General features: G+C 33.6%; 1 protein-coding gene across 1 annotated transcript; it reads right to left on the minus strand.

The window, feature by feature from the left end:
- Positions 1-1131: 1131 nt before the first annotated feature.
- On the minus strand, positions 1132-25441 carry LOC129005635 (protein cortex-like). Its single transcript, XM_054434595.1, has 9 exons — positions 25314-25441; positions 24534-24653; positions 22163-22334; positions 18579-18763; positions 17323-17435; positions 15144-15363; positions 12481-12682; positions 11847-11963; positions 1132-1754 (listed from the first exon to the last, which is right to left on the minus strand). Exons 1-9 carry the CDS (start codon positions 25338-25340, stop codon positions 1612-1614), a joined length of 1299 nt encoding a protein of 432 aa, XP_054290570.1. The 5' UTR covers positions 25341-25441; the 3' UTR covers positions 1132-1611.
- Positions 25442-26838: the final 1397 nt, after the last annotated feature.

The raw sequence follows: 26838 nt of genomic DNA on the forward strand, positions 1-26838 counted from the left end.
TTGATAAGCTGTTTTTAATCAGGATGTTTAGATATTCCTCCTTACATCTGTCTCTAGTTTCTGATTATACCTAGAATTTGAAGGTTGCCTTAGATACAGTACAGTTCTCTCATTAGATTGGCATCGTTCTTCACTTTTATCAGAGTCATCACTACATAAAGTATACTCTGAAAATTGTTAGTGTTTTTCAAAGCAGCAAACCCAAGTACTTATTACTCATCAACCTAATGTTATTTGTACTATGTGTACAGCCGTACATTATATATGTGTAAATTTATTTTAAATGTGTACCTGTTTGAACACAAAGTAAACAAAGCATCTGGAGATTCTACTCGTCTCCATGTTTGCTGCAACAGGGTTATTCAGTGTAATATTATACTTTGTTAAGCTAAATAGCTCCAACCATCTGTATAGCCTTTAACAGAAAGATCTTCTATCAGTATTAGGCTGATACTATCTTCCAATTTATAATAAATTATCTGTTTAAATATTCTGCTACGTCCAAGAGTTTTATTTAAAAATAATATACATTTAAATTGTATTTTCATTTTTCGACGTTAGCCTCCGGATACGTTGAATATATGAATTGGTGTAAATACATGCTTCTTTGTAATCCAAAATGTTGCTAATGTCGCAACTAGTTTTAGCTTCACGAAGTCAACTTCAGCGTGAAAGGACGCAGTCTTGACTTGATCATTTATTCGTTTTAAATATACCGTTTTACCAAGACCCCACAATAGTAGTGTGGTGTAGTGGGGTCTTGGTTTTGTTCCAATGTCCGTGTTCGTGTCCCTATGTACTTTATGTGAGTTCACGACCTCTTCAGTTGAAATAATCATGACATCCTTTGACGCCTGAACTTGGACATCTTGGATTATAACTGAGTAGGTATTTACATAGGCCTACAATTAATGGAAATTGTATTATATAAAATGTCCCGAAACCACAACCTTTAAATGTGGTTCAAAAATACTTTTAAATGTTCAAGGAGTGGAGAGTTTGAACATTCCTTAAAGATTATAATTTGGCTGCAATGAGGAAAACAAATTTAATTAAATAAAAAACTAAAGTTTGGAGGAATAATATATTTAATAACAAAGTAAATACAGCATAGACTTGTACTACTAAAAACATGCTCATGACATGAAGCAATTTGTTTGAAATAAAAAAATATTTTAAAAATAACAACAAACATAGAGAGTTACTAAAGTAAACATATATCTTTAAACTAAAATCCAAATTCTTAACACTGACTAGAAAAAATATATTTTTCAGTTAATGAATGATATGGCTATTTGCATGTGAAATAAGTTTCAATTAACTAGACCATTTGATTCTTGAGTAGGCCTACCAGAAAGTACCGAATATTTTTGACCAATTGAAATTAGTAATTTATTTAAGTATAACCTTTTTTAAAGCTTTTGACACAATGCATTTAATTGATTGAAAAATTCAAATATCCTTAAAGATTTTAAGGGGTTTGAGAAATTACTTACTATACTTATGGATATAATTCTTAGAAGGTAACTATGCAACCATACCATTGTGATGTAAAACTCTTAGAGTGTTTGCTTAGGTTAAATTGTAGTTTAAAGTCAAAAGACTTGTAGCTTATCTAATAGACAATCCCATGCGTTTTCCTATTTCTAGAGAAGCAGAAATTGAGTTTATTTTGCTGGACTTCTTTGTCCTTTGTTTGAAATTTTGAGGGAGAAAGTCCCAGATCCTAGCTGTCTCGTCACTTCCTGAAGTAGCTAGAAAATACATAGTGAATGTAGTTAATAAAAGATTGCCTGGTCTGCTTTGTAAACATAGCCAAAGAGAATATGCAATAGTTTAGATAAAATCATGAAAAACTTATTTTTCCCTTATTTTTGCGGGTTTTTTGAAGATTTTGTGAAATATATTTTATACTATGTATTACACTCTTTTCTATCTGGTTAGCTAAAGTGTTAGAAGAATATTTAAATCGATTTACTCTTGAACAACAAGTATAAATACAAATATAACACAGTAACCAAACAGAAATAGAGAAAGATATATTATTAAATCCTTTTATACAGGATTGATTAGTGTTAATCAGTTCATATACCAGGTTTACAAATGGTAAACAAAACAAAAACTATATCAAACACACCATAGCACTGATACAACAAATATATTGAACACATATTACCGAAAGATCACAGAGGTGCATTTTAAGTTCTGATCTGATAAGTAGAATACATGGACAAAAGTATGGTACTCAATTATGCACACCACTGATGTCAGGTCAACATATCTTTTGAGTAAACGTTGTTCAACCATTAATTTCAATTTTGGTTGGTTGGTTGACATTTTGTAATTTAAACCAGTTTTAAATTTACCTACTTTTATTAACTTAATTGGATGATTAATACGTTTTTCCCCACGCTATTGGCATTTTAATTTAAGTCAGAGAGTTAGATTAAACACTTTTGGGAAAGCGGTCCAAAACCATTAAGGTTTTCGGTCTTAATACCAACCCACAACATTATGGTAGCTAATTCGATAATACCCTAGTAAGCAGTTTCTTCTATCTTCTTAATCCTGATGGTAGGCACTGTCAAAGTAGGCAGTCAAAACTTTGGTCTTTGGGAGATAACCATGTCGTTGAATTGGTGAAGGTAGTGGACGACTTTTGGATATGTTGCTGCAATATATTTTCGGAGCAAAACAAACCAAAGTTAAATTGTAGTTTGCCCAAAATGGATCACTGGAACGCATCCAAAATGTCGTTCTCTATCTCCTCTAATGCAACAATGCAGTTAGTCCGAAGACTAAGATTCTAAATTAAGAAGTAGGGCCTATACTATACGCTGGACTTATTTTAAAAAACAATCATGACAGGATGAAACTATCGACTCTACAGGTACTAGCTAATTAATTTTGTGATCATAAGTGGATATTCCAACAAAGAATTCAACTACGATTTAATGATTGTGGCCATTTTTCATAAATATTAGTAAAACACAAAAATTGTATGACGTTTTCTACGTCTAAAAACTTACTTTGTAGGACTCCCTCCTAGTCTATTTCCCTCAGAACTCACTTGAAGATGGGATCATATTCTAGATCCTTAAGCGAAAGCGCAGTAAATATTTATATTTAGCGAACTTCCCATATAGTGAATAACTTATTACTAGGTAGGTCTAATAGTAAGATCTCTACCTGGGACCGATTTACTTTTTTGTTTTTATGTCCCTAGATGCTAAAAACACCCTCCGTTCAAATCCATATACATAAAATAACTGGAAGTAAAATGATCTGATTTCAATGAAATTCGGTACAAACAATTAAAACAAACAATTAATTAGCATATTTTATTCTATACAAAATTTTCATAAATAAAATTAATAATAATGCCATGCTTAGTTCAATTCAATTCATATAACTTTATTCATTTAAGTACAATACATCAATAAAGGAATGGCGTCAAGAGTAATTTAATAAAACTAACTTAACTAAAACTCTCGTCATTATCATGCATGGTGTAACAACATTCCATCAATATTAATAGCTTTTCTGCTCAAATAAAGTAAAACAAACAGTGCAACGTAAAAGTGTTTACATGAAAAAATCCAAATTAAAATAATAAATAGAATTATTTTAAAACCAAAAGTTTCAATTTATATGAAATGAAGCAATAACTTATGGAACTAAAACTCTTCAAAGGAGTACATAGCCTTGTTTGTTAGAATTTTTTTTTCAATTTCGATTTAAATTTATTTTTTGAAGTTTCAAATTTAATTTCCTTAGGAAGTTTATTGTCAAATTTGGAACCGGCATATTTAGGTGTCTTTGTGAAAAGTTGCAGAGTATGCAAGCTTGTGGCCAGGTTCTCTCGATTTCTAGTAAAGTAATTGTGGTAGTCTCCAGTAAGTTGTAATTCATCAAATCTGTCTTTTACTGATAAAACTGTTTCATAGACATACATCCCATAAATAGTCATAATATTCTCAGTTTTAAAATGTTCTTTGACTGAAGTTCTGCGTTTTAAATTGCATAATATTCTAAAAGCTTTCTTTTGCATTTTTAGAATTGATTTTAATTTTTTTCCTTTTTTACTGCACCATAAAGTGAAACTCCAAAATATATGATTGAATGTATGTATGAAAAATATAATTTTTAAAGTTTCCTTTTCATATAGGGGTTTTAATCTTGTTAGCGCAAATAGACCAGATGATATTTTAGAAAGTAAGTGATCAATATGATGGCTCCACTTCAAATTTTCAACAATTTATAATCCTAGAAGCATTTGATTTGGTTTTTATTTCGAATTGTGTTGTTATTAACTACAATTTTTGGCAGATTTTGTATTTTAGTTTTGCCTGCTTGGAAACACATAAAATTAGTTTTATCTGTGTTCAAAAGCAAATTATTCTAATTAAAATACTGTTGAGTAATAATATATATACAGTATCAGTATTGGCCTCGGCTTCAAGTTCAGCATATATTTCTGCGGATATTTTTAAATTTGCATCATCAGCATATAAGCAAAGCTTGCTAAAATCTCTTAATTACGGAAAATTTCTCAAATAAAAGATTAATAAAAGGAGGCCTAGGATTGATCCTTGGGGCACCCCATATTTTACTTGCCAAGTACAAGAATTGTAAGCAATTTTATAGTTTTTTATTATTACAGTGACTCAGTTCTGGTTATTGTTTTCTACCAAAAAGATATGAATTGAACCAGTTCAATGCAGTACTATTTTGTCGACTTCCACTGAGCTTTGAAAGTAACAACTCATGAGAAATGGATCAAAAGCTTTACTGAGGTCCATGAACCACTACATACACCATTTACCACTTTAGATTTACTTTATTCTAAACTATCAACGATGGATTTAATGAAAGCTGTTATGACAGATCTGCCACTGCGGAATCCATGTTGGTAGTCATCAAATGTACCATTATTTTCAAAGAAGCATACCAGTTGGTAATAAACAACCTTTTCATAGATTTTTGAAATTGAAGTTTGATCCTGTTTGTCTGTCTCATTTTTTGAATACACCAGTTTTAATTTTGAGTTTGCTAGGGAAAATTCCTGATATCAAAGATGAGTTAATTAATATAAGATGGGTTATTAGTTTAAGTAGGACTGATTTAGCTTTTTAAAAAAGAACCACGGGAATACCATCGTAGCCAGCACTATAGGAATTTTTGACACTTTTATTAATTTTATCAATGTTGCTTTCATCAATAAAGCTAAATTTGAAGCTCCTTTTATATGAAGGAAGTACATGATGCAGAATATTATCAACAATTTTGAAAGTTTAAGTTTCTTTTACATCTGCAAAATAATTGATGAATTGGCCACAGACCAGGGAAGAGTCAGAACATACATAATTATTTACTATTAGGTTTATATTATGATTATTTATAGTTTTGGCTCCTACTTCAGAATATACGATCTTCCAAGATGCCATATTAACATTGTCATAATTACCAATTTTTCTTTTATAATACTGTTTTTTTTGTTTTTTTTTAGAAGAATACAATTTATTCCTAAACTGCTTATTTTTTTAAATTTGTTTGCAATTCAACTCTCTAGTTGCTTTGTTAAGATTAATAATATTTTGTCATTCCAACGTTGTCCAAACTTTGTTCAACTTTGTCTCCAATTTTGTCTGTTCATTAGAAATCTACTTAGTATATTGTCTTGAGAGAGTTGATGGAAAGAATGTATTAAAATAACGCATAAATCTATATCTATAAAAGAGGAAGTATGTATGTATGGATGTACCCTATGGACTCCGAAACCACTTGACAGATTGTAATAAAACTTTCAGGCATTATTAAGCATTATTCAAGAAAATATTTGGTTTTACATTACCTTTCTCAGTTCCAAAAGGTAAAGGTAATGTAAAGCCAAATATTTTATATATTACAGTTCCGGGGCTACAACAATGAATTTTAATCATTATTCAAGGATGGTTTGTGTGAAGTTCGGTGCAGATTCGTCAAAAGGGCTTCGCCCCAGAGGGTTTTAAGGGGTCCAATGTCAGACTATTGGAACTACAATGTTTACAAATAAATATTATATTCAAAGCAGATGTTTACTTTTACCAATTGTTTTGTAGGTTTGAATAATCACAACATTCTGTATTAGTCATGATTTGAAATAGTGCCCCACTGTTTCCACAGAATACAGCACAGAAAACTATTTTACTTTTGGATAAGTCCAAATCTATAAAACCCCAATCGCAGCACACCTGTGTACTCAACAACGTTTAAATTCTCCACTATTAAATATGTAAACATAAAAAGTAAAAACCTTTATCAAAGTATTATAAAAAATAAAAGGGATGGCAATGCCTTAATATTTTTATCTTTTGTTCTATACCCACACAATCTAATATAAATTATTAAGTGAATGATAATAATTGTGCCTGCTATCTCAGGTATTCAAATGCCTCCCAATTTGAAATTTGAATTTCGGTTATTAACCCACCCCATTACTGTCGTAAAGAATGAACTCCAACAATACTAATGTGAAACGCAAATCCACCCAAGCTGTGCATCGGAACCAGACAGACAATTAAAAATACCCCCGCCGCAGCAAACCTGCCGACTAAGCGAATTTCCATTTGTCTGAATTGATTTTCAGTTAAATATATTTTAATAACATTAGGTTTAACGAGTACCTAGGTTTGCTGCTACAAGGAAACTAATAAAGTGTGTTTTTGAGTAAAATATTGATAGCTTAGTACAAAATAAATAAATTTGCCAAGTTTGATCAAAATATATTCATAAACAAGCAAACTACAACATTTGACAATATTCTCCATAAGAATAACATGGGAATTTTAAATTTACAATTTTTTTAATTTTCTCCGTTACTAATAATCGAACAAAAATACTTTTACATACTAAATTATTTGTTTTTTTAAGCTCTTTAAAAAGGTCTAAAGAGAAATTGGGAAATTTTGTGTTTTGAGGGTCAAAAGTGAGAAAAACCAATTTTTACCCCATAAAACCCCCTGTAAAGCCCCGTTTCCATGGTCCGATCGTGCTGGTTCGCGAACTCATTCAAGTTTATTCCGCCTTACACCTTTAAACCAAATTTCATCAAAATCGGACAAAAATTACTCAAGTTATCGCGTTCACGGACGTATATATATATATATATATATATATATAAGTCTATATATATATATATACATATATAAAAATTTGAACGAATAGTGTTTTTGGCCTCTGGGGACATCAAAATGAAAAAGTAAATCGGTCCCGGGTCTAGGTCTTACCGTGCCACCTACGGTAATAGCTACTTCCCTATAGGGAAATTCGCTAATAGCTACTTCCCTATAGGGAAATTCGCTAATAGCTACTTCCCTATAGGGAAATTCGCTAATAGCTACTTCCCTATAGGGAAATTCGCTAAAAAAGTGATACTAAACTTGATCGAAGCAACAAATCATCAGTGGTAAGTTTAAAGGAGTAATAGTCATGATCCCAAGAATACCGAATATTTAATCCGAATTACCCTTTGAATCTAAGCGACTACAATTTCCTTTGCATCTCGCTTTCCCAATCACCATTATAAGGCATAAGGGCTATCGCTGGTTTAAATTTAGAAAATACATGATTTCACACGGACAGCAGTATGTTACGTGCTCACGTGGTGGTAGGTCCGCCTAAAAACTTATATATTTATACACCTAATGAAAAAATAAAAACATTGTTTGTCCACTGGCAATTAAGTAATATAAATATTATATTTTTGTATTTGGTATACATTTTTATTAGTTATCGTAACGAACAAATTACCATTTAAAACAATAATTGTTAGCGCAGCAACACGCGCCGGGTAACTGCTATTATTTCATAAAAACATCATACTTGTATTCCAAAGGGCATAAATAAAGATTAAGCCATGACTCATGCTGTAAAGCGGATATAAATTGTTCAACGTTTTTATCATACAAATTTATTTATGCTCAAAATAAAAGGAAGAATTATTCAGGCTATATTTTTTGTATTGTTAAAAACTTCAACTATTTGGCCATCATAGTCTGAAAGTTGTGTGTTAACACCCATAGTTTTATAACAGCCCCTATCTAAATTTGTGAAAATGTTATCTATTGCAGTTTTAGTTGTATCGATGATTCTTGTCGGAAAATCATCCAATGACTGGAAGCCATTAGCTTACAACACGCAGTAAGTTTTTCCTGCTGGTGTCATTTAAATTCAGCATATCAATATTAATATCTCCCATAAAAACCACATACTTTTATTTAAAACTAATTATTTCAAGCATTGTATTAAGTACTTTGATAAATTCATATTCATTTTGCTTAGTTGGATTCCTGTAGAAACCAATTATAGTGAGTTTTTTCCTTGGGATAATTTTATCTACTTCTACTAAACAACATTCAAAAATGTGTTCAGTGAAGAGATTTTGAATTTCAAGTAGTATAATTTCATTCAAAGAATAAATGGTTTTGCTAAAATAATAACACCACCACAACTCTCGATTTTTCCGAAACTGGAAGCAACATTGTAACCACTAATATTTAATTTTTCCAGAGAAGAACTTATCATTGTATGCTCTGACAATACTAGGTGTTAGTTCAGCTAGAGTTACTTCTAAAGGTTCAATTGATGATTGCAACCCTCTAATGTTTCGATAATAATACATAAAAAATTGCTTACTCTACTGTTATTTTTCCAATGGGGGTTGCTTGATCTACTAAAAAATTAAAGGTATCGTTTTGGCTTTGACTTGTAGAATCTACCTCCAAATTTAACAATTGTGGCACATGAGCTGTTTTATTCACTTCCACCATTGGCCTATTGCTCTGCTTTAGCAACTCACAGAAGGTGAAGTCGCTGGGCACTACTTTGATCACATTCTCATTCACAGCTGTCACTGAAGGTCGTGATGGTGGGGCAGGTGGCAACATTGGTGTCTCCGGTGAAGGTGTCGGCAGGACTGCTGAAGGTGTCGGCAGGACTGCTGAAGGTGTTATTGAGGCAGGTGGTGCTGGACAGGGCGATGCCGGGTCTGGGCTCCTACGATCTATTGTTTTATATGATGGTGTCAGCTGAACAGGCGATGTTATGCCGGCTGCTATCATATCCTCTAATGGTTAAGTACTGATATTAATTTCTTCCTTTTTATTAAAGTTGTTATCAATAAAAGACTGGATTCTATTGTTAAATTCACAATTTGTTAAGCCCATGGTCGATTTACCAAATAGGCACGGTAGGCACGTGCCTAGGGCGCGAGGCAATTGGCTTTTTTTGGGGGCACCAAAATATTGGAAAATAAAAAAAAATTGTGGCTGTATTTGCTTGCGATTGCGGTAAACTGATAATTCCTCGCGGCCGTGTAGACATCTTAAACGTCTCCCGCAATTGCGGCATGATGTTAATTATTTCCTGTGGTTGTGTATACATCATCATTGTCCGTCTCCCGCGATCGCGGCAAAATTCTTACTATTTCTGGCGGACGTGTGGACATAATTATCGTCTTCCTTGATCGTGGCAATATATGAACACATCCTGCGGTCGTGAGGAGATTATCACCGTCTACCGCGACCGAGGCAAAATTCGAATTTTTTCCCGGGGTCGTGTGAACATTATCATCTTTTTGCGCGATCACGATAAAATTCTGATAATCCCTCACAGCCGTGAAGACATCATCGCCTCCTGCGGTCGTGAGGCATTGTCATCCTCTCCCACCATTGCGGATTGTGGCAAATGGTAATCATCTCCCACGGTCGTTTGGAGATCATCATTGTCTTTCACGAATAAGGCAAAATTCTGATCTTTCCCGTGGTTGATTGGACATTATCATCGTCTTACGCGATTGCGGTGAAATTCTGATCATCCCTCGCAGCCGTGTACAATAGTAGACATCACTATTGTAACTCCCGCGATCCTGTAACATCGTAATAGTCTCCCATGATCGTAAAGACATCGTTATCGTCTCCCACGATTATGGCAAAATGTTAATAATATCCCGCAGTCATGAGAAGATCATTATCGTCTTCCGCGATCATGGAAAATTTCTGACTATTTCCCGCGGTTGTGTTGACATTATCTTCGTCTTCTATGATAGCGGCAGTATTCTGACCATCATTCGTGGCTCTCTAGATCTTATTATCGTATTGCGTGATCGCGGTAAAATCATTATCATGTTCCCCGGTCGTTTAGACATAATCATCGTCTCATGCGATCGCGGCAATATTCTGATCATCCTTCACGGCTCTGTAGATCTCATTATCGTATTGCGGTAAAATCATGATCATATCCCGCGGTCGTTTAGACATTATCATCGTCTCATGCGATCGCGGCAAAGTTCTGATCATCCCTCACGGCCATATTATCGTCTCCCGCTGTCACGGAAACGTCATTGTTGTCATGCGGCATTGTGGTAAATTGACAATTCCAGGTAGAAATAAAAAATTCACGCATGTTTCCCGGTTACAAAAAAATCCGCTTAATTTCCGGATTTCCCGGTTGATGGGCACCCTGTTATACATATTGCAAAGGGGCGCTACTATTTTAGTTGTGCCTAGGGCGCTGACATAGTCAAAAACAGGCCTGGTAAAAAAAAAAAATTAACCGTTTCTTACTTGTCTATGGGATTCTTGGTAGTATGAACTACTGCCTTAATGAGATCAGGCAGACAGGAATTCCTGGACTGGAAAACTCGCCTTCCAATATATATATATGGTTTTAGCCGTTTCCCAAAAACCTTGAACTGCACTGCTTTACTTCCTTAGGAAGAGGATTATAGATGATGAGTCCAGACAAATTTGCATTCCTTTCAGAGAGCGTCAGAGTGGGATATCTATGATTGACCAACCAATCCTTCAGATAATTAACTGTCTACATTATTTCTCTGTAGATGAATAATGAAGGCAATGATAAAATATTTTGCTCCCAAAATATACTCTTCTACATGACTGAAGTGGTGGTAAGCCATTAGGGATATGCACTGCCCTTCTCTGGACGGCAAAGACCTTATAGTAGCATGGATAGAACCACCCCAGACTTCAATATCATATATCATGAATGAAAAAAAAACAACCATAGTAGACTGCAACTAACACTTCCCAATCAAGAAGAGGTTGCAGCGTCCTAAATGCATGGCAGATGCGGTTCAACATACTAAAGTTCTTATACATTAATGGACCATGACAACATATATTATTCATAATTATACGTAAAAATATTGCTACTGAGAACTCTTGTATCTCACACTTATTCAATGAGACCATTTGATGGCTCTTATTGAGAGTCAGGAATTGCATGAAAACAGACTTGGACAGAAGGATGTTCAGTGGTAACCATCTTTATAAGCGATTTAACTGAATCTCCAACTTTGGATTGCAAATTGGTACATAGACCTCCAACCAATAAGGTGTCATATGCATAAAATGTTGATATTTTAATCATACTTAACGAATTAATTTGTTTTATACTAAGCTATTAAAGTTTTACTAAAAATCAAACTTTATTATCCTCCCTGTAGCATCAAACCTAATATTGTTAAACCTAATGTTATTCAAACATGGAATCAATCTGACAAGTTTAAGTCAAAATTCAATCAAGCAAATGGAAATCCCCTTGGTATGCAGGTTTGCCCAATTTTGGCAATCCAAAAGGCGGGAGTATTTTACTAATTGTAATGGAAAATGTCCCCAATAATTCCTTTGATAACATAAAATCACCATCACCAAAAATTAACTTTGAACAATAAAGTATTAATGTTTACCTTGTGAGAATAGTGTCATATGGTGAGATGAGTTGGGAACATTATATAAGAGAGAGGTAATTTTTGACCACAGAACATTACTTGTCAACTAACTTACCAAGTTGCGTACCATCAGGACTCCAGTTGAGGAATTGGACTGGACCTTCATGGCCGTCCATTCTGTCCACAACTCTGTCGAAGGAAGCAAGAACTGAGAGCTGGGAATAAGGGCTACCTAACAAAGGGAATGGCAATTTACTACAAGGAAATATTTTCTTGTAGAACAAGATTATGACAAATTAATTTTATAATACAGTCAGAAAAACTAGCTAAAGTTATCATGGATTTTGTACTTTGATAACAAAAAATGTGTTGACTAAAAGTGATATCACACTAATTTCATGCTTTAAAGTTAAATTACACAAAAATCACATGTGCCAGAATTTTATATCTAAGTACTGGGTGGTGCAAAAAAAAGGAAACCCAAAAATAAATGATTAATAGTTTACTATTAGTTTTTGAACACTGTGCTGTGGCTTGGCTATCGTAGTCCTAGCCTTCGTGAAAACTGTTAAAATGTAAAAGAAACACTTTCAACAATTTTCGACGATCAGCTGATCGATCATTGTTGCAATATTCATGAAATAGCTCTTAGCGTTTGCGTTTCCTTTTTTTTCAACACCCCATACATTTCAAGCTGCATGTCGTCAGCACCCAATACCAATCTGCAGTTTTATGTTTTAACCAATTACCTGTTCCATCATTGTAGACGTTTTGACTGACCACAAGTTCTGCGGATATAGGGTTGAAGGTGATGTTAAGAATGGAGCAGTCGTATGCAGATTCGTAAGTAGCCAGGGGATTGAGAGGATCCAAGACATTGTACAAAGCCATATAACCGAGACAATCAGCAACAACTAGCAAGTGTTTCTTCCACGGATGCCAAGCAACACCCTACATTCAACAAATGTGTAAATAATACATAATACATGATGATGAAGTTCAAGGTTGTTATAGCTTATAGATTATAACAATTTAGTGTTGTTCCTGTGACGGCCCCAAAAATTCCTAGACCCATTACATATCAGTTGGGGAGGTTTTTGCTACACCCTCAAGAAACCCTGTAAATACCGTCACAAAAGCTTTGCTTTATTTAAAATATAAAAGGAGGGTCTGTAATATTGAACTGTTTTAACCGCCCAACTTCTGCGTCAGCCCAGTTTCCTCACCATGGAATATTCCGTCAACCATGACTCAACCCCAGGCCAGGCCAATGTTCCCAGAAGTGTAACGCGCATGGCTGGAATTTGCTGGGCTCTGCTCAGCAAATTCTTCGCTGAACCCAGTAACTGCGCAACTACAGTTTGTCTAACGCCCCAAGTGATCGTTAGGCAGCAGCACTGGCCAACGTTGAACTGACGTCACGTGGCATAGCCGCAATGCTGGTGCCCCTCCACGGCCAACTTGGCTACGGACGGAGAGCACTCAGCTGAAGTTTGTCTAAATTCAAAATTCGTTTCGGTTGGTCGCCTAAATTAATCTAAGTTGGTATGCCTATCCCCCCTTTTTCTAAAATGGAATTAATCATGACAATCTTCATCTTAGCATTGTAAACCTATAACTTTAATTCGGAATTGTATTTTCTCATAAGCTAGTACTTTGTGATTATAAATTTGTTAATAAGGCAAGTCGAAAGTTACATTATTTTATTATAATAAATTAATCATTCGTTGCGAAGTTTGTAGTTTCATTCAGCAACCTGTCACATTCCATCACCTTATTCGTATGGGTATTATATGAGTCATGGTGGATACCTCGGATGTATGTGAGGAAGAGTTTCAAGTAAATGAAACAAAACACCTATGAATAGTCTGATTCGCAAGACTATTTCAATTTTTATTTTCACTTATTTTGTGTTCAGGAATATTTCAGGAAGCGATGGAGTTCAGCTAGAGCTTACCTGAGAAAACTAAAGTCCAGGGGCTAATGGATACACAGTAAATACACACAAACCATGACAACAATGTCATTTTGTCCTTATATAGAACTTCTTCAGAGAGTTAATTGCAGAGAAAATGATCTCAGTCAATTGTATTATTATCAATCAAGAATATCAGTTATAATGAATGTGTTAAGTCACTTTTGTAGCCATTATGTATGGGTATTTCAGTAGTGTATACGTATAAATGATGGGAAAAAGTCCCAGAACAGCTTGATAAGTTCTTTACTAATGAAAATATTACAATAAAACTTAACACCAAGTCTTATAAGTAGGTGTTTTTAACAGTTGCATGATGTTTTACAGATTAATAATGTTTGGTGACACATCCCAATCCCACCAAGAATTATTCAACAATTTTAGTGTAATCATGGCTATTTACTATATACCATCATATGGTATTTTATTATATGTATAGGCCACTATAGCACAGAAAACATACTACTATAACCCAGAATACCAACCGCATGGTAAAAAGCATTAAGTGTTTTGAGAGAGCTTTGCCTGAGGCAGCGCCACCAGCGTTGCCATGCACTCAGCATAGCAACGCTGGTGGCGCTGCCTACGATTGACAGGCAAAGCTCTCTCAAAACACTTAATGCTTTTTACCACGCGGTTGGCATTCTGGGTTATAGTAATATGTTTTCTGTGACTATAGTCAACGGTTTGGCATATCTGACTTTTGGTGTCCCAACTGTGGTGTTACCTAGTAAGCCCAGGTCATCTGAAGGAAGAAGACCAACTAGCAGGGTAGCAGGGATAGTTACTCAGTTTCTGAACCACCAAATAAGTCTCTTATGTTACTTTGGGGCTTATTATAGTTTGAACTTTATGTTAATTTACGAAGGTAGTTATAACAGCTGGTTTACAATATTATTCACTCAGACAGGACCACAAAAGTTCATATAGGCCCAACAAACTTCAAAAAAAGAAAGAGAAAGGTGAATTAGCATTAGAGAATAATTATAAAATTTTCGGAAGTGAAGGGTATTTATGAAAGGGTATTTATTGATTTTATTGAAAATTTCACCCAATAAGAAAAGGGGTTTTTTGTCTTAGGTTTAACTTTTTACAGTATTTTTCTTTTTAATTGCTAAAATATGCTGAAATATCATAGCTGAGATTGTTTCAACCAGGGACTTTTTATCCAGGGTTATGTTTAGAATATTAAATACTTTATTGCATAAACTTGTCTGTTAATCAATGTAATCTTTCTGAACAAATAAAGTAAATGGTATTAAATCTTACAGTCATTGATGAATGTAAGATTTATTTTTACCCTTTAATTAATCGAGTGTAAATTATTTTCCAAAAGCCATGTGTGATTAAATAGTATATATTTTTTAAACATACCATAGCTAATGTTGACAAGTAACACAACATTCCTTGTAACTTGTTATAGTCATATTCACTTACCCTAGAAGGACCCATCATAACAATGTTGAACAGACAATTATACTTTGTAGTCTCATATATGGCTATCTCGTTTGACATGTGGGTAACAGCTAAGTATGTTCCATCGGGGGAGGCCCCGAGACTAACAATGGATTCCTCTTTATGCATTGCCACAATCTGGAGAAACATGTGAAGACCTTTGTTGACATAGTGGGCAGTCACTGAACCCAAGCAACAGCCCCTAAAAAAATCAATCCACCATATAATTTAAAAGAAAAAAATAAATTACCAAAGTAATCATTTTCCTAGCTGCTAAATTACACAGTGTTTACTTAGAGTGCAAGAATACTATTCCCTATCATTTATTCAACCTGCATTTATTCACATCAACTCTTCAAGTCACAAAAGGTAAGAATAATGGCCATGTAACAAAACCTTACTTTAAAACTATTTATGCAAGCATACTTTTATAATAATGCCTGGGACACTACCAGCCTGGGCATTGGGAAATCCAGTACAATATTGTTAGACTGCTAGTGCTAGGTCTGATCCTTGGATGAACGGTGAAAGCATTGTCGGATACAGACAGGATACAGCAGTGTAGATTGATGGTTTAGTCTGGTTCAACTCATGAGGACCAACTTCTCTTTAGCAGAGCTCGGTGGAACGCGCTCAACTGCCCACAGGTAGAGGTTTGGGTCAAGATTGATGAATTAATTCGTTTTACCTAATCTTATTCCATTTAAATATAATTTTCAATACCCTCCACCCAATAATAATTATATTCTTTGATTTTATGATACACTGCTAATGGTTTGTGCATACCTAATCCATTGATAATAAATTATAAAATTAATATTATCCTTATGAATGCCGTAGAGAGAGCTAGTGATTGTCGCCAATAAAACGTGCCGCCACTGGCCAAGCTGCCAGTATCTACAGAGTCATATACAGCACTGCACACTCACACCTGGTGTTCAGTTGTCCAAATAGTTCCATTAATAGCATGATTACTATTTGTAAATTTTAAAATTTGTAAATTAAATTGTAAAATTAAATTTGTAAATTTGAGTAGTCTGTGATAGATTCAGAAGTCTCACACTACAGGCTGGCTACCTGTGTGCGTAAAAATATTTTCCCTCCTCTCCCTTAAAAAAAAAAAAAAAAAAAAAAATACGCTTACTCCTCAGGGGCACAGACCTAGGAATCGGAAGAAAATGGTTAACATAAGCATAGGTCGATATGCACATAAAATTAAAGGTCTTCACTAGTAGATTACAATGCCGTAAATTCAAGCTCAAAGAACGCCTGAGTGAAAAATGGTAGTCGTTCAAAAATTCAAAATGGCAGATTCAAGAAATCTTTGAACGGCCGCCATTTTGTAACGGATGATCCTTTTTAGGCGCGGTTTCCGGCATTGAACTCTGCTAGCTAAGCCCTTTAAACTGATGTGCATATTGACCTATGCTCCTTTTTAAGATTTCCTTCTGACTCCTTGCGTCCTTGCGTCCTGACGTCCCTATGATATGACAGAAAATTGATAGTTCCTTAAAAAAGTAGATTTTTAGGTGTGGTGTTGATGTACCAAATCTTATTGATTTATCTGTTGTTGTTTAGAAAATATTAAGCCCGTGCGGGACTTTATATACACCCTGTATACATAAATAGGCATCGTTGAATTAATAAATAATCCCTGGGTCTCAAAGAGTTAGGAAATAAATGTTTGGATCTCTCTGCTGAAGTACTGTACCTTACATGATTCCTTTTTTATGCATATCTAATACAAAATCACTGCTTTTTGGATATAATTTAAGAGATAGTCAATTTGTAACACCCCCTTGACATATTTCCCTCAAAGAATTGAATTTAAAACTTACTCAATTAACTTGAAATTGAATTAAGTTGAATTGGACTTGTTGCTCTGAAGGAGACATGTAGGTACCAACTAAAAAACATCCATACTGTACAAAGTTCTGAAGATTAAATATCTACTATTTATTAACCTTAATTATGGTATGTTACTTGAATTGCTATATTACTTGATGTGTCATATATTAAAAATGAAAAATGACATGCAATTATTATTAGAAACAAATTCTACGAATAAAATGTAAAAACCCAGTGACATTTACAAACTTATCTACCCCTAATCGTCTGTTGTATGTTGATATAGGATATAGGATAGGTTATTCATACTTACATGTACATGATGGGACTTCTAGGATGGAAGGCACAGCAAGATATGAAACAGCTGAGATGACAGGGTGCGGATCTTTTTGTAGTTAATTCCTCATTAATGTTCATATCTGAATACTATACAGTAGAAACTCGTTATGAGTGAGTATTGTTTAGTTGCATTCACACAATAATACAGGTATACAAATGGTTGCGTGTATAAATGATGGTAATGAGTTGGGAACATGATTTGTGATTTTAAAGATTGTTGTCATTCTAGTTGTAAATATAGGAGAGAGCACTCACTGTATATGGCACTCAATCTATACAACTACCGGTACTTATTGTTCCGACCTTTCTAAATACGTACACATTTTAATCAGTGAAACAAATTTTTTAGCAATATCCCAAAGATATGATGTGTATGGGATATTTTAAATGTAGGCCTGTTACTAAAATAAAGGGTTTGCAATTGTGTAAATTTATCTATTGCTAATAGATTAGATGACAGTTTACAATTAATTTACTAAGAGTCTCACAAGTTTTGGTTATGTTTAAAGATGGTACATTTTTCATACTTCAACATTGTTGTATAATTGATAATTATGACATGTCATAATAAAACTAAGTAAACGGTACTGATGATGTCTTTGCTAAGTATAAATGAATTTGGAAGAATAGTCTTAACATTTGTTTTCGCAGTACAACGACTTTCAGTACCTCTATCAGTTAAGCTATAGACCCAAGAGAGCATTTTCTTTGAATTCATATTGGTGAATTTAGAACATGTTTTGTAATCAATGCTATGTAAAATAATCAAACTATTATGTTTACAAAAAAAAGAAGGATCAGAATATTACAAATTATTTACACAAGATCAGTATCCGACATGAAATTGTTCCCAATCATCAAAGACTAGAGCTATAAAAAAAAAACTATGTAGGTATAACTACTAGAAATATGGTAAGTTTTAAAATGAATTTCTCATTAACATTATATACCAGTTGAAAGATAAATAGCAAATTAATAAACTTAATAATAATTTATAGGATTACCTTATTGAATTTATTATTCAAGGATTTGATTTTTGAAGCAGTCAAAGTAAATATTTCCAGGAAGTTGACCCAGTAATATGCAATACACACTGTACACGAGGGCCTACTAATATTTATGTAAGAATGTAGGTAGCAAGAGTAAATTATTTACATTACACTATTCATCTACGGAATTGTACAAATTTGTTAGAGTGAATGAAGCTATTTTGAATTGAATGTGAAATACCTTGAAAGCGCCACATCTAGACGCCATAAACAGTCCAGTTCCGTCCACATTCCATTTAACACAGCAGGTATCCTTGTAGTCTATCTTGAGTGTCTGGTTGTTTGAAGCCTGCCAAAGGTACACACTTCTTGGAAACGACACTGTCAGATACCCAGTCACACTCCAGTCCACTATGTTGCACCCATCTTAAACAAAAATTCAATCCAGCTCATTCAAATAGCGTGACGGAACAGAAATCTATGACAGCAATGTCAAGGGTTCATGCCCCATTTATTAAAATACCCCCGCCGCAGCAAACCTGCAGATCAAGCGAATTTCCATTTACCTGGCTTGATTTCTAATAAAATATTCCGTTAAAACTGGAAGGTTTTGAGGTGTTTTTTTTATTGAAAAGTTGATAGCTTAGTATGAAATAAACAAAACTGCCACTTTGATTAAAATATATCCATAAACAAGCAAACTACAACAGTTTATTTATTCTCTGTAAGAAGAACATGGGAATTTTAAATTTAACATTTTTTGAACTATCCCTCTAACCATTTGACATTACAACAACGCTGCCATGTACAAAATTATTTCTTTTTTTAACCTCGACAAAATTGTTTGGAAAGAAATTATGAAATTTTGTGTTTTAAGGGTCAACGGTCAAAAATGGGAAAAATAAATTTTTACCCTATAAAACCCCCCATAAACCCTCGCTCCCATGGTCCGATTGTGCTGGTTTGCAAACTCGTTTGAATAAATTTAGTTTTACATACGTTTGACGTTTGTACCAAATTTCATCTGATCATTTTTGCTTGAGTTATCATGCTAACGGACACATTTATATGAATTTGAACGGAGGGTGTTTTTGCGTTCTGGGGACCTCAAAACAAATAAGTAAATCGGTAACGGGTCTAGGACTAACCATGAGACCTACAGTACAATAGCTTATTCCCAATGGGAATTTCGCTAAAAGGTTTAAATAACTGCTTTTAGACAATCTATATAGGCCTAATTTCAGATACAACTAGTTTGAGCTCCTACAATATGGAACCATCATCACAAGGATGTTTTCCTAGCTAAAGGTGTTAAATTTAAGACATGTTAATAACTAACACACACATACAGCCCAGACAGCACACTTTCTCCTCAGGACATCCCACGGATATTGCGACAGGATATGCAAGATATCCCATAGTGGTCCTATGGTCAACTTGGGATATCACAGGATATCCACAGGAATGCCTAATGTCCCCGCCCGGGGATGTCCTACGGATAAGCTCACACGCATATCCGTGGGACATCCGAGGTCATCCCAGGGTAGTCCTCAGGACATTCTCAGGACATATGGGACTACTATGGGATGTCCCTGGGATAAAGTGTGGTCTGGGCCTGAACATAAAAAACACAAAATAATATAGATTTAGTATGAAAAGCTTAATTATAAGTTTAGTAAATTGATTAAATAGTTAATAAACACAAATTTTGAAGAAAAAAACGAGAAAAAAGTTTTTGGCCCAGACGGGTTTCGAACCTGGTACCTTCGCCTTGTGAGCCTCTTACCTTACCTCCTGAGCTATCTGCGCTTGTTGATTATGGGTGTTTTCAAGTGGTTAAAGAGTAGCCGACAGTTGCAATGGTCGCAATACTTAAAATATTTTTGATACTACAGTATAGGCTATATATGATTCTGTTAATCTGTTTAGGCCTCAAGTAGTTGAATTGTTTTTCTGGTAGTTGGAGAGGATACTGGTATTTGAATATAGATTATTTAATCACCATTAGATTAGCACTGTAATAATTGATTGTTATATGATTAAAATTAGTTTTTTGTTGTTTTATTAATTTAAAGTTAGAATTAAATTCACATTCCACACAACTATGATAGAATTCTAGTTTTCCTGAACTCAGTGGTAGTAATATGTCAGTAAAGTAAAGTCAACCCTTGCTAGCCATAGTATTAACAAGACATATTTTCAATCTGGGAAACCTTAAACTTTTAAAATAAATTATAAAACCTCAACATATTAATGCGTGGGAATCTTATTTTTAGAAAGAAAAAAAAACAGACCAAAATTATTTGTTAAATAATGAAGACGGCCCAATTATAAATTCGGAATTACTGAAAATAATTTCATCAAGAACAACACTGTAACATATCCAAAATTCAAAAGATTAATTTTTCTAGTATTATTTTTAATTTTTCCAATATCCTTTAAATCATCTGTTTTAACTTTGTTTAAAATTAATTTATTGAGTAAATATTTCCTTTTTGTACTAGTGTAAACACAGCCTGAAGATGGAAACCAAGTTTCTGAAAGCACTAGTGAAAAAAACAAATTATTATATATTGGCCTTGTTGAACATTTAAATTTAGATATACTGTACATTTCATCAGTGGTAGTATTTTTTTCTTCAGTTTGTTACCGGGACATTACGGGACATTACAGGATATCCAGTGGATTTTGTACATGTCCCAGGATGTCATGGGACATTCTGGGATATCCTATGGCATTCGTACATATCCCGGGACTTTACAGGATATCCTGAGGTTAACTTACAAATCCCGGGACATTACGGTATATTGTAGGATATCCTGTGGATTTCGTACTCGTCCCGGGATTTTGCGGGATATCCTGAGGATAGCGCACATATCCCGAGACATTCTCAGGACATATGGGACTACTATGGGATGTCCCTGGGATAAAGTGTGCTGTCTGGGAGGGTACATTTACAAATATTGGTCAGTTAATAACAGATGCTAGCTTGGTTTCAGTCCAGAGTTAAATCCCAATTATTGTTAAAAATATTCAGTACATAATGCACTCTTGTTCTGTATCGCCTTTGCTTTACTTGAAACATTCCACGTACTGGCCTGAGGCCCATGTGGACTGATATAAATGCAAGGTTTTATAGATTATAGATAATGCCAACCTCTGGGTTGTTGGTAAAACTGTAATATACATGTGTACATGAATTCATTATTTTGTTATATGTCTAACTCAGGTTATACATACGAAAATTACCTTGAGTGGACTTAAAATTGTATGATTAAATTATTTTTATTTATTTTTAGTTTATTTTCATGAAAAATGTTGTGCTGGACAGATTGTGAATGCTTCAGATATGGACATGGAATTTCTGGATCTGGCTTCAGGACTGACTGAAATTGGTGTTGGTTTATAAATTTGTACTCAATTTAATCTGAACTGATTGATTATTGTATATGATAATCATTGTATCTACAGATTTAAAAACCTAAACAATTAAAATTTTACTTTTGGAATTTAACAATGTATGAATACTGTACTTCATTCCCTGTAAAAAAGAATTTGCTAAGAGAAAATGAGTGCATACAGCAATTTAAATGTACTATAACACTGATTACAGAAGTTTATACAAAAGAAAAAGTCATTTAAAACATTTATGAAATACAAAATTTATCATTGAAAAAAGTTTACTATTTTCCCCTCTTTACATACCACATATTGACATATCCTACATAGCTGAAGAATTTTTTTTCATGTTCCTGAGGTTAGTGATCTTAACACAATTAAATTACATCCATGCTTAGATGTGTAGGAATACAACACAGTACTCACAGACATTTTGACGCATATTGGGCAAGTCCAAGACAATGTTTGGGGAAAGGAGGTGAGGCTTACAACGAGACTTGACTGGCCATTGTGCGGACCAGCTGTCGGGTCGACAGTGGAGGGAGAGCGAGGACGCCAGCAGCTGCTTGTAGAGCTCCTTAGACTTCCAGTAAGGTTCCTGAAACATCAAGGAAGGAGAAGAATGTTGATATAGTGTCCATATCCTGGTGGGACAAAATTAAGTCAGAAATGGAGAGAGTAATAGATACAAAAGATGATGCAGAGGACAGAACAAAATGGAAAAGTTTTCTTGGTGCAACTATAAATATCCCCTTTGATATAGGATGGCCATAGGTGAAAGCACGAATACTTGAACAAACACCGTATGGATCATAAACATAAAAAAATGATGTTACCGGCCCGAAAGTAAACATTATTTAACATTACTTAAATAGAACTGTCTAAACCATATGTTAATGTTATTGGTGTAGAATTCAGGCCTGTTACTCATTTGTTTATGCTTATGATCCAATGCCACTATCTGTTCTAATATTCATGGGTGAAAGTAAGTAGTGTCTTTACATTACCTAGCTGTCTACAAGAGTTTTAACCTTTCTCTAGCTGTTCCAAGCTTTAGGATAAAAAATGTATACAGTACACAATGTCAATCACTTATCTTCCATTGTGTTGTAAACTGTCAATTGGAGGAACATGTGGCCTCATGCATAGCTGGTACCATCCTATTCAATGTACTGCGACTTGGCAAATTTAAACTTATCTCATGCATTTGTTTGTTTGTTTGCATTTGTTCAATACAAATAGTACAATATTACATTGGTTAAAATAAGTACCTTACATTCATTAACATGGATATACAGTGATAACAATTATTATTGTTGTCAGATATTTCAGCCTTAACAATACACATTTATATAAATACCTCTGACTCAGCGAACCTGCAGACTAGGCAAATAGTTTTTTTTTACAGATTCATAATACAATCCTCATATGTAATATATTGATCTGTTGGGTAAAAGGAAATTCATCCTTAAACCTACGCTCATGGACATTTTTAAGTCACATGAAGGGTTTTTTTTCCTAGGACGCTAGGCACGAGCCTGGGATTGTTTTTCACATTACTTCAGGCTAGACCTAGGGGTTGCGGCATTATCACTTTGATCAAATGGTGCCTTGGCGGGGATCAAACCCGGGACCTCAGGGACTGAAGTCCCGTGCTCTAACCACTGCGCCAGCTCGCTCCCCCAAAACATGAAGGGGTGTAATACTGTAGAAGCACTGGGTTATATTCCCCAAGTGCAATTTGACTAAATACACACTGGCCAAAAACACGTATTCATACATATATGTATATATATATATATATATACAGCAAGATTTGAACTTTTTGCAATAGTAATTTACTAAGGAAAATATATACATTTTCAATTCGTATGTATTATCCATCACAAAATTGTTTACTTTCAACTGGTTTATTTTCAAGCATGGCCAAAAAAGTCAAACAGAACATTTCACCCCACACATATCATAGCATCCGCTTCTTTTTGTGACTGTGATCAGGAATATATGTTACTTTTTATAATATTATAATGATGAAGTAAAATATTTGGGAAAATTTCACTTTTTTCACTCTAAATTATTTTGAAAATTTATGCATACCGTCTATCTTTATTATAGTCAATATTTGAAGCAGAGGGTTTTTTACTGAGTCTGGGTTAAGACAAAACCAAATGTGTGTCTCTTTATTTTTAAGACCTTGATGCCTTGTGTTATTAACAAATAACATGTCACTGAATCCAAGATATGAATAAGACTAATGTTTAAACCATCCAGTTTAAATTGGTCATAATTGACCAATGTGTTGATTGATTAATGTTTAAATAATTGACATAGAACTGAATACAAAACCATCTATGCACCTATGGACGATTCACATGATAGATAATGAAAGAGACTCCCCCGAAAAAACAAACAAACAAAAAAACACCAAGAAAATGAAAATGTCCTTTTGAATTTTGATTTTAAATGGTTTTTAATCAAAGATAAATTTGCTTCAATCTGTGTCTAGTATTAATTACATTGGGCTCAATGAGTACTCTGGTTTGCTGCTATTAAAAAATAACAAAAGTTTTTATTTTTGTTACATGTAAAAACCTGTGACAAAAAACAAACGTGCCAAATAAATATGTACAGTATGTACAAAAAAGATCCAACTGCAATAAATCTATTTAACATGGAAAAAAAACTTTAATTGAATGTATAAATAATTCAAAGACATGGGGGTGTTAATCAAATATATATTGAACACTGTATTCCTCAATACAACAAAAATTATGAAAATATCAACTTTTAATTTTACCTGGTGTATTATGGCATCATCACAAACTTTCTCGTCACTTTTTGGGGAATCTATGAATCGGTGTTGAACTGTCTCACGATTTCGTATGAACCGATCCCAGACTTTAACTTCATGCTGAAGCTGAAACACAAATACAAAAAAATACAAACATTATATTATATGTTTACAATTATATACGTATAGTCTATAAGATAATAAATTTCTACAAGATGCAAGAAGGAAGATACATAGCATTTTGGAAATATAAGTGATATTTTGTAAGACCTTTTAAATGTTTTCATAACTGCCCCATCTTTTAAATGTAATAAGTTTATAGATAGTTGTACTGTATTTCAACCATTATTTACGCTATACTCGTATACATGGAGTTGGGCTTAAACTGTCACAAATTTATTCCCTTTTAATTTAATAAAGCAATGCTTTCAGTAAAACCAACCGTTCGCGAGATAGATTGCAAAACCAAAGGAATGGTCAAATTTATGCTATTTCGTTAACAAGTGGCAGGCCCCGCGGCACACGGAGGTACCTCGAGGTGGATAACTTGGATTTTATGTTATGGGCCCAACATATCCAAAAATCAAAACTACCCAACCTTTTGCATACCACAATGTCTTATTTTACTGGACTATAAAGACATGAAACCAAATTCTACAGCCAAACCTTGAAAGTAAAATACCAATATTTACAATTATTTCATCCCTGGAAAAACCTTAAATCGCTAACTAATCTTGTATCATTAAAATAAATCAAAACAACTAATGTAATAAACTACATACTTACACCTTGAGAAAATTCAATAGGAGACATTAGAACAATATAAAAACAAACCCCTGTTACTCACTAACCTATAACATCAAAGAACAAATTAAAATATATCAGGAAAGATAACTAACTAGATGGATTTAAAGCTGATATGAGAATAGATTCTGATAAGAAAGTTATGTTTCTACCTGTCTTTGTAAGTCCGTCAGTATGACCAACTATCTCAAATTTCCCATAATTTTGTCCACGTTATAGTTATTTTTATAGTGTTAACATTTCTCTTTGCATAATTTTCCTTATTTATCATTCATTTTAAATTAGTTCAAGTAAAATAATTAGGGTATAGGTTTTGAAATAACTTAATGCGTTCCAATGCAAATTTACTTTCCAATGTAACTTTTTGTCAAGTTCCTTAGAAAGTATCTGATTTTCATAACAATTCTTATGAAATATACTTAAGATAAAATAATTGAAATTGTATTTCATGCCTAACAAACATGTCTTTGTGATGTTCAAACGATAATGTTATATCACAATACAACTATTTGGTGAAGGTAAAAATAAAGAACAGTCATCCATAAATTTATCAAAAATTAGTTTCACATCCACATGTTTAGTTTGCACGAGCTCATCCATAACAATCCTTAATTGCTATTGCTAGATTGTAAATAGGTACACCATAAACCATGGCTCTTTTCTGTATGACTGATTTATCATGGAGACACAGCTGAATATGATGTGTTAACAAAATAGTATAACTGGGTACCTTTGATTTAGATTTTTTTTATTCGCTCAACTAAAAGTCTGAAGGTTACCAATTTCATCAGTTTTAAAAAGTGTGGCAATACAAGTTAAAAGTTAACCCCTTCCAAGCAAACCTAGTCTAAACAAATTTCCTTATGACTGTTTGGATTTTCACTTCAATATTTCCTTAAACATGTCATATTTTATTCCTTATTTAGATAAAAAATAATAGATACAAGGATTGGTTATAGGAAAGATAATTAAGTGTGTGTGGGTGTTTTTTTTTTTTTATTTAAATGAATGGCTTATGATAGTATAGTCCTAAGACAAATAAATTGGCTAAATAAAAATTATCAAAATATATCCATAAACAAGAAAAGAAAGAAAACTAAAACAGTTCCATATCATTACTCTCCATAAGAGTAATTTGTTGACCTTACTCTGTAACCATTAAGCGTACAGGTATAACAACACAAAATTAATTAGCTCAAGAGTACCTACAAAATTAAAATTTATTAGAGATAAATTGTGAAATTTTATGTTTCTTCGGGTTAACAAAATGGAAAACCCAATATAAGCTATGAATTTGAACAGTGTTTTTGGTCTCCTCTTCTAAATCATCTTCTATTTAGGTTTGGTATAAAAAAAAAGCACTTCAGGCGCTGCCCCATGATAGTGATAGCATTGATTATACATATAATCAATATGGTAATAGTGATATGAATAAATCATTCAAATTGTCTTAATTTAGTAGCTTTCTGTTAAAAAAGAGAAAAAGTTATATAATCTCATAAGTCGC

The sequence above is a fragment of the Macrosteles quadrilineatus genome, unplaced genomic scaffold (genome assembly GCF_028750875.1).
Source record: "Macrosteles quadrilineatus isolate MER2022 unplaced genomic scaffold, UCM_ALF_1.0 Scaffold_28__1_contigs__length_1566739, whole genome shotgun sequence".
In the NCBI taxonomy this organism is placed as follows: domain Eukaryota; kingdom Metazoa; phylum Arthropoda; class Insecta; order Hemiptera; family Cicadellidae; genus Macrosteles; species Macrosteles quadrilineatus.